Below are 13,715 nucleotides of genomic sequence, written 5' to 3' on the forward strand. Positions count from 1 at the left end.
GAAATCTCATCCCTTGCTACCTTAGTATCCTGGGATAGATCACATCAGACTGTGGATTTCTTCACCATGTTTTGCTCCAATGTTCCCTAACATTTCCTCCTTCCTCCCTGTCCTGCTCCCTGGTGTATACTGATCAGAAGCATTAATTTGGGATCTTGCTCTACATACAGCTTATCATTTTGGATCATGAGGGCAACTGTTCTTTTCTTAACTACTCTCCTACTTTAAATAAACTCAAAAGGTTCAAGGATTCTCCTTAATCCTCTTTGCCAAGGTCCTTTGTGGCCCTTTTTTGCCCCTGTAATTTATTTCCTCTTTTTTCCTATAGCTCATATGAATTTCAAATGAATCATTTGCTTCCCAGATCAAACTTTCAATATTCTTTGTTAACTAATCTTGCCATCTCTGCTCCGTACCCTTGCAAGGATATGCTGATAAAGTTACCTATTTCACCTTTGTGAGTTTCATATCGAAACCAGTTCAAAAACAGTTTAGTTCAGGATTTTACACTATTGTTCCATTCAGAGGAACAAAGGATTTTGATATCTATTATGTCAATGTTTAGCACAAAGGTTCAGAGCTCAAGTAGTTTTAATGTTAAGATGGGGAGCTAAATTTATCCCACTTCTGTGCTAGCAATCTTGAAATAGATTTTGATGGATTCTGAAAGAAAATGCTCCAGGGATTGAGAGTTGAAATGTTCTACACTAATCACCAAAGATGATTAAGAATGAAAAATATGTTCTTCTTAAAACTTTACCTGCCCTTTTTAATGGTTTCTCGGCCCAATAATGGTCCCAACACATGATCGACTGTTTCTTCAAGGTTTTCGATCAGAACCACTTCACCTGCTCCAAGGGCATTTTCCATAATGTCGAGGTAACTTAAAATAGAAAAACAGAAGCATTTTTATATTAATCTTCATTAATGTCGTAGGAATGTGCACACTTTATAATAGCCTAAATATTCTAGCATAAAACTAGAAGAGTAGGAGTTATTTTCAATGGCTTCATTCATTGTGGTAGCAAGGCTGTACTGGGACCCCAGCTATTTACAATATATATTAATGATCTTGATGAGGGAATTGAAGGCAATATCTCCAAGTTTGCGGATGACACTAAGCTGGGGGGCAGTGTTAGCTGTGAGGAGGATGCTAGGAGAGTGCAAGGTGACTTGGATAGGCTGGGTGAGTGGGCAAATGTTTGGCAGATGCAAGTATAATGTGGATAAATGTGAGGTTATCCATTTTGGTGGCAAAAACGGGAAAGCAGACTATTATCTAAATGGTGGCCGATTGGGAAAGGGGGAGATGCAACGAGACCTGGGTGTCATGGTACACCAGTCATTGAAGGTAGGCATGCAGGTGCAGCAGGCAGTAAAGAAAGCGAATGGTATGTTGGCTTTCATAGCAAGAGGATTTGAGTATAGGAGCAGGGAGGTTCTACTGCAGTTGTACAGGGTCTTGGTGAGACCACACCTGGAGTATTGCGTGCAGTTTTGGTTCCAAATCTGAGGAAGGACATTATTGCCATAGAGGGAGTGCAGAGAAGGTTCACCAGACTGATTCCTGGGATGTCAGGACTGTCTTATGAAGAAAGACTGGATAGACTTGGTTTATACTCTCTAGAATTTTGGAGATTGAGAGGGGATCTTATAGAATCTTACAAAATTCTTAAGGGGTTGGACAGGCTAGATGCAGGAAGATTGTTCCCGATGTTGGGGAAGTCCAGGACAGGGGGTCACAGCTTAAGGATAAAGGGGAAATCCTTTAAAACCGAGATGAGAAGAACTTTTTTCACGCAGAGAGTGGTGCATCTCTGGAACTCTCTGCCACAGGGAGTAGTCGAAGCCAGTCCATTGCTATATTTAAGAGGGAGTTAGATGTAGCCCTTGTGGCCAAGGGGATCAGAGGGTATGGAGAGAAGGCAGGTACGGGATACTGAGTTGGATGATCAGCCATGATCATATTAAATGGCGGTGCAGGCTCGAAGGGCCGAATGGCCTACTCCTGCACCTAATTTCTATGTTTCTATGTTTCTATGTTTCTATGTTAACATTGGGTAGGCAGATCTCAAAAGTGCGCAGGAGTGCAGGAGGATGAGGGGTGATCTTATAGAAGTATATAAAATCATGAGAGGAATAGATCTGGTAGATGCACAGAGTCACTTGCCCAGAGTTGGGGAATCGAGGAACAGAGGACATAGTTAATTATTTTGTGGATAATCAGACAACTATCATCTATTGAAATTCCAGCTTTTAAGGCAACACACTTTGATAGATTTTTAGATATTAAGAGAATCAAGGATGTAGACTCAGTGCAAGAATATGGCACCAAGGCAAAAAGATCAATCATAATCTTATTGAAGACAGAGCAGAGACGAACAATCTTTCAAGGAGAAGGAGTGATTCATTTCAACTTCTTCCAATTTGCTGCACTGCATTTGGTGTTCTCCCCTAAATTGGATAAACCAAACACAGAACTCGTGTTCCATCATAGGTGTACAGTTAGGCCATTCGGCCCATCACATCTACTCCACCGTTCAATCATGGCTGGTCTATCTCTCCCTCCTAACCCCATTCTCCTGCCTTCTCCCCATAACCTCTGACACCTGTACTAATCAAGAATCTATCTATCTATCTCTGCCTTAAAAATACCGTGTCTACTGACTTGGCTTCCACAGCCTTTTGTGGCAAAGAATTCCACAGATTCACCACCCTCTGACTAAAGATCTGCGGGTGCAACCATTGACTACCACTTTGCCACCAAACTTCCCGTTGCCTGCAACTTTAATTCTACACCCCGCTCTCTCTCCGATCCATCGATCTGTGGCCTCCTCCACCACAAAACAAAACAATGAGGGCAAATGCAAGCTTAGGAACAACACTATATCCTCCACCTGTCCATGTTGCAGCCTCTTGGACTTAATATTGAATTCTGCAGCTTCAAGTATCTTGATCTCTCTGTTAGTATCGGTAGTCCATTGTGATAAGGATCTGCAAATGCCGGTTTACAAAAAATAGACACAAAGTGTTACGAGTCACTCAGGCAGCATCTCTGGAGACTATGGATAGGTACCATTTTGGGTCAGACTCTTTGCAAAGAGAATAAAATGTGTTAGAGTAGTATTAATGTACACATGATTGATCGTGCTTGATGGTTGGTGTGGATTGAATGGCCGAAGGTGTGGATTGTACTTGGTTTATACTCTCTAGAACTTGATTTATACTCTCTAGAATTAAGGAGATTGAGAGGGGATCTTATAGAAACTTACAAAATTCTTAAGGGGTTGGACAGGCTAGATGCAGGAAGATTGTTCCCAATGTTGGGGAAGTCCAGGACAAGGGGTCACAGCTTAAGGATAAGGGGGAAATCCTTTAAAACCGAGATGAGGAGAACTTTTTTCACACAGAGAGTGGTGAATCTCTGGAACTCTCTGCCACAGAGGGTAGTCGAGGCCAGTTCATTGGCTATATTTAAGAGGGAGTTAGATGTGGCCCTTGTGGCCAAGGGGATCAGAGGGTATGGAGAGAAGGCAGGTACGGGATACTGAGTTGGATGATCAGCCATGATCATATTAAATGGCGGTGCAGGCTCGAAGGGCCGAATGGCCTACTCCTGCACCTAATTTCTATGTTTCTATGTTTCTATGTTAACTGTATCCCTTATTTCCATTTTAATCTCTGACTCTTATTGTCGGCAGTGAATCCGGACACCTAGAAATATTTATTCCACAAGAATATCCACAAAATATTTACGAGTTCATTTTCAATCTCAGTTTTGATAAGGCTATTTCACTCACCAACCAAAGGATTTTAGTGGGAGAATTCCACATTCTCCTCCCCAATGTTCAAATTTGCTTCTATAATTAACATTAATACTGCTGCTTTCTCCACAGAAGCCCAGCCTTCTCAATTTGCTGTCCTTATTTCAGATACAGCATCTGCAGAGTTTCAATTTTCTACATTTGTAATTCTTTATCTGAACTCACCCCAGAGGAAACTGTTCCCATCGTATCAAACATATTTATCATTTGACAGACTTTGATTAGATCACTCCTCATCCATTTCAACGCAGTGAGAGCAGCGATAAAATGAATGCGCAGAGACTAATAAAAGGGCTATGAGCATCACAATCTCAGCATGCTCTCACTCCTGGACAGGAAGCCAAGTCATAGAAGACATGAACTACATGTCTGTCTTGGTGTGTGACAGGCACACCTCCTGGTGGCTAACAATGGTGAAGCATGTATCATCTTCAACAGCCAGAGAACAGTTCTTGCTGAAGGAGGAACATGGAAGCCATGAAGGGGAAAGAATATCTCCCAAACTTGTACAAAGGATAACATTTCTCCAAGTTCTGCTGCCTGTCAACAATGTACAAAAGTCCCAATTGATTAATAAAATACATTTCAGCACAAATGAGAATGCAACAGGGGGCTATCTTGATCCTGACCTCGGGTGCTATCTGTGTGCAGTTTGCACATTCTCCCTGTATCCACGTGGGTATGTTCCCACTGCTCCAGTTTCCTCCCACATAAGGTCATAAGAGAAAGGATTAGAATTAGGCCATTCAGCCCATCAAGTCTACTCCGCCATTCAATCATGGCTGATCTACCTCTCCCTCCGAACCCCATCCTCCTGCCTTTACCCATAACCCCTGACTACCTGAGGTCTAGTCATTTCATTCATGTCCAATGGTTGAAGCTATTAGATGGCCAAATCCTAAAGTAAATCAACTTGAGGTAACTAGGAACGTACACTAGACTTGAGACTGAAATGCTAATTCCACAATTCTTCAATGATGGTGACCAGTTAGAAACAGATTTTCACAACAAAGAAGTAAAAAAAGAATGTACTGACCCTCTCTGTCCAATCCTCACAACTCGGAGGTCTTCTCCATACTTGCTTTTGATCCACTTGACACCTTGTAGCTGGGGGTCGATCATAAGCGGCCAGCGTTCACAACTGGTGAGGATTGTAGCGTTCTCAGTGGACATCCTGTCGGCTGGCAGGCTCTCGTTCTGCCAGGTCGCAATGTCGGCGTCATCTGTGAGCATCGTCAAGGGATCCAAACCCGAGGTCACAGGGATTGGAACCTTAACAAAGGAAAACGGCCTTGAGGATCACGGTGTCGCAGCAATGCTCAGGTAAAACTTTTACATAAACCTCGTCAACGATTTTCAAATCAGCTCAAAAAACAGTGCATTTTTTAAAAGATTTTTTCTCTGAAGTCGCTAACTTTTGCCAGAGTTCCAATTTCTCAAAATGACCCCTATTTGTGAATACCCACAGTCAAACCAGCACAGTTTCCAATGAAGATCAGGAGCTCCAACTTACTGAACTTCATAAACTGAGAGAAATAAGGTGATATTACTAAAACACAATGATTATGAGAACACAATAGATGCAATATATGCTGTATGTTTTTATTGGAAGATGTTTTATAAGAAAAGCACTTGAAAAATTTGTAAGTAATAAATTGACCTCTAAATATGAATGTCAAGGGAAGACCCACTGGTTGGTGAGGCCTATCCTGGACAATTGTGATGGTTTTCACTTGCATCCCAACAATCTAAGTGTCAAACAGAGTTATATAAACCCTTAGGAGATTCATTATAACTCTCCAGAGATATTATATCCTCCAATTGAAAAGATTTAGATTAAAAAATACATCAATATAAGAACATTTATAAAATTCTGTCCTTAATTGAAATTAATGATTGAAATTTATTTCGGAGTGCTCATTGGCAATTACATGCTAGGTATAAAAAGAAAAGCCTTATGGCAAAGGAGGAAATGTAGTACAATGGATAGAAAAATGAGCGATGCACTAAAAACTAGGGCAGACCGTCACAACACTGATTTAATAACAGGTAGGTTTGTACCATCAGAGTCAATATTGGGTTTCAGTTTTGCTCTTAGAAAATGAGATGTTTACAAAATAAGGAACATAAGGAAAGGATTGATGAACACAGAAATAAATAAAAATCATTCCGAAGAAGGGTCTTGACCCGAAACGTCACCCATTCCTTCTCTCCAGGGATGCTGCCTGTCCCGCTGAGTTACTCCAGCATTTTGTGCCTATCTTCGATTTAAACCAGCATCTGCAGTTTTTTCCCGACACAGAAATAAATTAATTGGGTGGTCCAGCTCGAAGGAGTTACAATTTAGCAGGGACAAATATAGGTGATAATGTTTAAGAGAGGTAACATTTAAGAGAGGTGAATGAAAAAGACCAATTAATAGAGAGCGAGGAGTTTGAAGTATGGCTCGTTAGATGAAGAACAACATTTTCTTCTCATCAATGAGAAGCAATGATATTCTATCTAACGCTATACAAAACAATTGTGTCCATTGTAAAAAGGGAGTTAGGGGTCAGTGAGTTACAAAAACAACGGGTTTTTTAAAAATAAAGGATTTTCAAAAATAAAGATGTTTTTAATAGCCGCAAGTTTATTTTCTGTTACTAGGTCTCTGGCGCTGTAAGGCAGCAGCTCCACCTTTAAGCCACTGTGCTGCTCTGGTTAGCAGTATTATCTGCAGCTATAAGAAATTTACATTTTAATTCATTAGCATGGTACAAGGGATAGGAAATAACAGACACAAGAGGTAACTGGAGTGAAGCAGAGAAGGCCAAGAAAAAAATTTAACCGAGGCAGTTTAAAATGATAAAGCATTTTGATGGTTTAAGAGTGGCATAGTTCCTGTGGGTGTGAAATCAGTGCTGAAGAATACAACAGCATCGCCGACAGATTATTACACCGTTATTTGAAGTGGGTTATTGGATCTTTACCATTGAGTGCAGTAAAATTGCAGAAAACACCTCGGATAAACTCAAGCATGGATTTGTGAGGTTTTCAGTGCTATACAATGACTAAAGAGAGCCTCAAGACCCAGGTGGTGGGAATAGTTTTATACAGCTTGAAGGAAAATCCAGCCAAGATCTGACAGGCAAAATAGTTGGTCTAATGTTCAACCTTCTATTATCACTAATGAGATTAACAAACTCAGCACAGAATGGGGATGAAACAATCAAACCTAATTAATTTGTATGGTTCAGGAATTTCATGGCCACGAAATTCACGGCTAAGCCACTTGCAGGAGTTTTATTTTTACTTCCAATTAATGTTAACACGGCCTTGATATTTTAATACCTGGTGTAAGAACAATGTCATTCAAGAGGAATACAAAGAAAATAATGCATATTTTTCTCATAGCTTAATTCTTTTATAAAATCTTACACCCCATGCCTGCTGTAAAGGAAGCTGTGTAACAGAGTTGTACTGGTTTTGCTCAGAAGACTGAGCTGGATGGCAGATATATGCAAAATATTCAGTGCAACAAAGATAGCATTATAGCAGTTTGGCTCCCTGATCCCATAAATAAGGCTTTTCCACTTTTAACCCTTTCCCTTTCCACAGATACCACCGTATGCCTTTCCAATAAGTTCTGTTTTTTTCTCTCAGATGTTCAGTTTCTGCAGTATTCTTTTATTTTTCCTTTCCTAAATGTTATTGGAGAGAGATCTCCAGGAGAGAAGAGCAAAACGTGGAGAAATCAATATTCACACTGCTGGGAATATTGGCCAAGCAAAATACGAGGTGCTGTTCCTCCAATGTGTGTTTGGCCTCACTCTGAAGTAGTAGAAGGTGATTATGAAGGAAATACATCCCATGTTAGGACGGTGTGTAATTTCTAGGGGAACTTGCTAGTATTACCCTGGAGCCGCTGCCCTTGCATTTCCTGTTAGAAGTCATGGATTGAGTGGTAACACTGAGGAGAGTGTACGGTATGTAAAGCAGCCACATTGCGCACATTGTGGAGGGAATCAATGGACGTGGTGGCGATCAAGTAGACTTCTATTATGGATGACTTGTGGCTGCCTAAATATTGTTGGCCCTGCACTCATTCAGGTGAAGACAACATGTTATCACGCCCCTGACAAAAATATGGAAAGTCTTTGAGGCATCAGGAGGTGAACCAATCGACCCAAAATGTCACCCATTCCTTCTCTCCAGAGATGCAGCTTGACCCGCTGAGTTACTCCAGTACTTTGTGTCTATCTTTGATGTAAGCCAGCATCTGCAGTTCCTGCCTACATATATACAAGTTAGGGAGGTTTAATCGGCAGATGAGTGGACACCAAAGAGGGGAAAGAGGGAGAAAGCAAGGACTGCCTGAAATTGGAGAAGTCAATGTTCATACCGCTGGGGTGTAAACTACCAAAGCAAAATATTAGGCACTGCTTCTCCAATTTACGGTGGGACTCACTCTGGCCATGGTGGTGGCCCAGGATAGAAAGGTCGGATTCGGAATGGGAGGGGGAGTTGAAGTGCTGAGCCACCGGGAGATCAGGTTGGTTATTGCGAACTGAGCGGAGGTGTCGGGCGAAGCGAGCAGCATTTTGTGTCTATCTTTTAAAGAAATATAGGGTTTTGTTAATTACACAATATATTCAGAGAATATAAGTATCTACAGGTCAAAAGAATGATCCTGACTTGTATGTCAGGTGAGTGAACATAGCAAGCTGGGCTGAATCGGAGTCGGGGAAATGAGCCGGGCCAACTGGAGTTGGTATCAGTGGGAGAAATGGTTGAAGAAGACACATCACCAGTTTGATGAAGAGTGTCGCTCATATACGACCCAACAAACAATCACAGGTAAAAAGACATGCAAGCGGTAGAGGAATAACATCAGTGAAGTGCAGCAGTCCACCACCAGCGGTTACAAATCAGGAATCCGTAAGCCAGACTGTTCTTAAACAATGGGAGTTTCTAAAGGGGAGATGACATTTGCACAAAGATAAGAACAGGCATTCAAAACTCCCTGGACAGCTTAAGATATAAAGGTTAACATGAGATAGAAAAAAAAGATTTAACACACGCTGAACATATAGTATAGGCCAACATAAAATGAAGCAAATGGTAGGCCTTTCAAACACACAAACATCCGAAGGACATTGAAAGAAAAGTCGATATGATCATGGGCCATAAATGTTATTTGTTTCCGGAGACAGAATATGGCTGAGATAACAAGAGTCCACTCGAGAAGAAGAAATGGGTCAACGCAGCTGTAAAGGAGAAGGCAGTGGCAGTGTGGAGAGGATAAAGGCAGATAACTAAAGGTTAGCTTTAGTCAGCTTTTAATGATGTTAGGAGACTGAAATGATGGAAATGTTACACCGTCATTTGAAAAGGGCAGATGGATAAATCCAGGACCTACATAGAAGCCAGCACAATAGCAACAGAGGAGGATATTCTATCATCCAGAGCAGGGGATAATGATCTGGGCAAAATTCATTGGTGTTTGCAAATGTACGAGCTGGCAAATGAAAATAATCACGGATTTGTTGCAGGACCTAATTAAGGCAAAGTGAGGAATAACGAGGGTGATGCAGTTGATGACCTTGAGTAAGTCAGGCAGCTTCTAATGGTGAGAGTAACGGAGGTAACATTTCAGGCTGTAAGCTGCCCAAGTGATATATGAGATGCTGTTCCTCCAAAGTACGCTTAGCCACACTGACAATGGAGGAGGCCTCAGACAGAAAGGTCAGCGTGGGAATGGGTAGGAAAATGAAAGTGTTTGGCAACCAGGAGATCAGGTAGGTCCAGGCAGACTGAGTGAAGCTGTTCAGCGAAACGATCGCCCAGTCAACGTTTGGTCTATCGCTAATTTACAGGTTTGCATTCTCCAATGAAAGATGATATTACCCAATCTTTTTTGAATCTACAAAGGGCAGGAGAGTGCTGGGCTGACAGATTTGGGTGCTTCAGCTTTACAAGAATACGGGAGAAGCACGATTGGCCAATTCCTCTCACGAGCCAGTCATTTTCATGTGCTGATGATAGACAAAAACTGCAGGAGTAACTCAGCAGGACAGGCAACATCCCTGGATAGGAGGAATGGGTGACGTTTCGGGTCGAGACCATTCTTCCCAATATGTCACCCATTCCTTCTATCTGGATATGTTGTTTGTTCACATATTGTTACAACAGACACAAAATGTTACTCCTGCGTTTTGTGTCTATCTTCAGTGTAAACCAGCATCTGCAGTTTCTTCCTACACATTTTCATATGTTTATACCTATTATACACAAAAATACAAATTCAATTCATGAAGCTTGTACTCACTAGAATTTAGGAGATTGAGGGTGGGGGTGGGGGGGTCTTATAGAAGCGTACAAAATTCTTAAGGGGTTAGACAGGCTAGATGCAGGAAGATTGTTCCAGATGTTAGGGAAGTCCAGGACAAGGAGTCACAGCTTAAGGATAGAGGGGAAATCCTTTAGGGCCGGGATGAACATTTTTTACACAGAGAGTGGTGAATCTGTGGAATTCTCTGCCACAGAGGGTAGTTGAGGCCAGTTCATTGGCTATATTTAAGAGGGAGTTAGATGTGGCCCTTGTGGCTAACGGGATCAGGGGGTACGGAGAGAAGGCAGGTACGGGATACTGAGTTGGATGATCAGCCATGATCATATTGAATGGCGGTGCAGGCTCAAAGTGCCAAATGGCCTACTCCTGCACGTAATTTCTATGTTTCTATGTTTCTATACCCTTCTTCCCAATATGTCATCCATTCCTTCTATCTGGATATGTTGTTTGTTCACATATTGTTACAATATAGACACAAAATGTTATTCCTGCGTTTTGTGTCTATCTTCAGTGTCAACCAGCATCTGCAGTTTCTTCCTACACATTTTCATATGTTTATACCTATTATACACAAAAATACAAATTCAATTCATGAAGCTTGTACTCACTAGAATTTAGGAGATTGAGGGGGGGGTCTTATAGAAGCGTACAAAATTCTTAAGGGGTTAGATAGGCTAGATGCAGGAAGATTGTTCCCGATGTTAGGGAAGTCCAGGACAAGGAGTCACAGCTTAAGGATAGAGGGGAAATCCTTTAGGGCCGGGATGAACATTTTTTACACAGAGAGTGGTGAATCTGTGGAATTCTCTGCCACAGAAGGTAGTTGAGGCCAGTTCATTGGCTATATTTAAGAGGGAGTTAGATGTGGCCCTTGTGGCTAACGGGATCAGGGGGTACGGAGAGAAGGCAGGTACGGGATACTGAGTTGGATGATCAGCCATGATCATATTGAATGGCGGCGCAGGCTCGAAGTGCCGAATGGCCTACTCCTGCACCTATTTTCTATGTTTCTAAGTCAAGTCAAGCCAAGTCAACTTTATTTGTCACATACACATACAAGATGTGCAGTGAAATGAAAGTGGCAATGCCTGTGGATTGTGCAAAAACAACAGAACAACAGAACAGAATAGAACAGAACCAGTGTTTAAATTTTAGATAAAAACACAATACTACAGTAAATTAGTGAATTAGTCCCAGATGAGATAAAAGTCTAGAGTCCTGATAGCTTGTGGGAAGAAACTCCATCTCATCCTCTCTGTTTTCACAGCATGACAGTGGAGGCGTTTGCCTGACCATAGCAGCTGGAACAATCCGTTGCTGGGGTGGTTGAGGTCCCTCATTATGTAGCTGGCTCTGGATCTGTACCGTGTGCAGTGTTACATAATTCTCAATGATATAAAGGAAAGCAAAGTTACATTTCAGGTCATGGATCTTTCATTAGAACTATATTTCTCTATCTTCTGATGTGCTGAGTATTTCCAGCATTTTTCATCTTCATTGATAACATGTTTGACAGGTATGCAAGCATGGTGATTATGATTTAGGACATCATCCAACGAGTTGGTTTAGTTGTCACCTGGCTATCTATCAGTATGTTTATTTTTTTTGCTGATGCATCCTTCTGCTGATATGAATAATAAAACACAGCAGCCATTTGAAACAATATTACAAACAAAAAGTGGAGTTAATAAAGAATACGTCTTGCAGGGAAATAAACAGATGATTGTTCCAGAGAAGAATAAATGAGATTTTTGAATTATTAAAAAGGTATTGCACAGTCTACGAAGCAATTGTATCTTTATGTCCATTTATCTGAGTGATATGGTTTGGTACAAGATTCATAACAAGCGAATTACACACATACTTAAAACAACAAATGGTTTTTCTCTTCATCGCTGCAGATAATCAAAAGTCTTTGTTGCACTAGATATAACTGGCTTTATAAATAATTTCTTAATATCTGTGGCACCGATTACGAATACTGCGTAGATGTCAATGGTTTAAATTACAAAACCACTTTAAGGGCTGATCCTCAATGGGAATACATTATGTGTTGAAGCAGGTATGACCACCATCCCATTTTCCTCAGACCAACTGAATGAAAGTTTCCACACTCAGCTTTGGTAAGTACTTACAACTGGAACAACCACAGTCTTCTTCCAAATAAACACAATTCCACGGGATAATGGTGTCTAGAATTCAGCAACATTGATAACTGCAAAGTAGCTTCAGTAGTTTCAGTAAATGGATACCAATATCAGCTTGGGAGAATACTCAGATTGTTCCAAGTAGAAAGCAATTAACAGCCATAGAAACATAACAAATAGGTGCGGGAGTTGGTCATTCGGCCCTTCGAGTCAGCACTGTCATTCAATATACGATCATGGCTGATCGTCCAAAATCAGAATCCCATTCCGGCTTTTTCCCCATATCCCTTGATTCCCTTTGCCCTAAGAGCTAATAGCCAATGGAGAGTGGCATCCAAGATGGGTCATGGTGTTATTTCTTCTGAGAGGATCTGATCACGTCAAGCATGTCCAGTTGATAACCATACATTTCTATTGGTATTTGACGCATGCTGATACCAGATGCTGATCTACAAATCAGCACATTGATAGATACTACTTTATTGGTCTAATTAGATTAGTTTAGAGATCCAGCATGGAAACAGGCCCTTCGGCCCACCGGGTTCACACTGACCAACATCCCCGCACATTAACTCTATCCTCCACACGCACTAGGGGCAATGTAGACTTGTACTAAGCCAGTTAACCTGTATCTTTGGAGTGTGGGGGGAAACCGAAGATCTCAGACAATACCCACACGGTCATGGGGAGAATGTACAAACTCTGTACAGACAGCACCCGTAGTTGGGATCGAACCCGGGTCTCTGGCGCTGCAAGCAATGCGAGGCAGCAACTCTACCGCTGCGCCACCGTGGTTTTATAAATGTACCATCAGACAAAAAGGTGACAGATTTAACCAAGGGTGTTGTATTGTTACTTTTCCTTCAGTATTAAACCAAAAAGGCCAAGAATTGTGTGAAATCCAACTTAAGTCTCCAGGGATTTAAAACAAATATTTGTGCTGCTTCAATGTGCTGCTCGAGTCCATTAGTGGTCAGTATTAAATTTAGATTCCATGAAGCTATTATGACTGGGAAAGAACTGCAGCTGCTGGTTTAAATCAACGATGGGCACAGAATGCTGGAGTACTCAGCAGGGCAGGCAGCATCTCTGGAGAGAAGGAATGAGCGAGTGAGGAAGGGTCTCGACCTGAAACATCCTGCAATTCCTCCCAAACTCCAAAGACGTACAGGTTTGTAGGTTAAATGGCTTGGAAAATGTAAAAATTGTCCCTAGTGGGTGTAGGATAGTGGTGCGTGCAGGGATCGCTGGTCAGCATGAACCTGGTGGGCCGAAGGGCCTGTTTCCGCACTGTATCTCTAAACTAAACAAAAAATCTGCTTGATATATAGACAATGTATAAAAGCTGATTAAACATAAAGATTCATCATGTAACATATAATTCACATTCACGTGACAAGGCAACAAGTGCAT

The 13,715-nt window shown here is 41.5% G+C and overlaps 1 protein-coding gene across 1 annotated transcript in view; it reads right to left on the minus strand.

The window, feature by feature from the left end:
• LOC129708122 (dynein axonemal heavy chain 9-like) overlaps window positions 1-13,715 on the minus strand; it is a 295,482-nt gene that overhangs the window by 91,675 nt on the left and 190,092 nt on the right. The window contains exons 53-54 of the mRNA XM_055653686.1: window positions 4,861-5,096; window positions 761-883 (exon numbers count right to left, since the gene is read on the minus strand). Coding sequence (XP_055509661.1) covers window positions 761-883; window positions 4,861-5,096 — 359 coding nt within the window. The remainder of the gene's footprint in view (window positions 1-760; window positions 884-4,860; window positions 5,097-13,715) is intronic.

Source organism: Leucoraja erinacea, chromosome 23 (assembly GCF_028641065.1).
Source record: "Leucoraja erinacea ecotype New England chromosome 23, Leri_hhj_1, whole genome shotgun sequence".
Taxonomy (NCBI): domain Eukaryota; kingdom Metazoa; phylum Chordata; class Chondrichthyes; order Rajiformes; family Rajidae; genus Leucoraja; species Leucoraja erinaceus.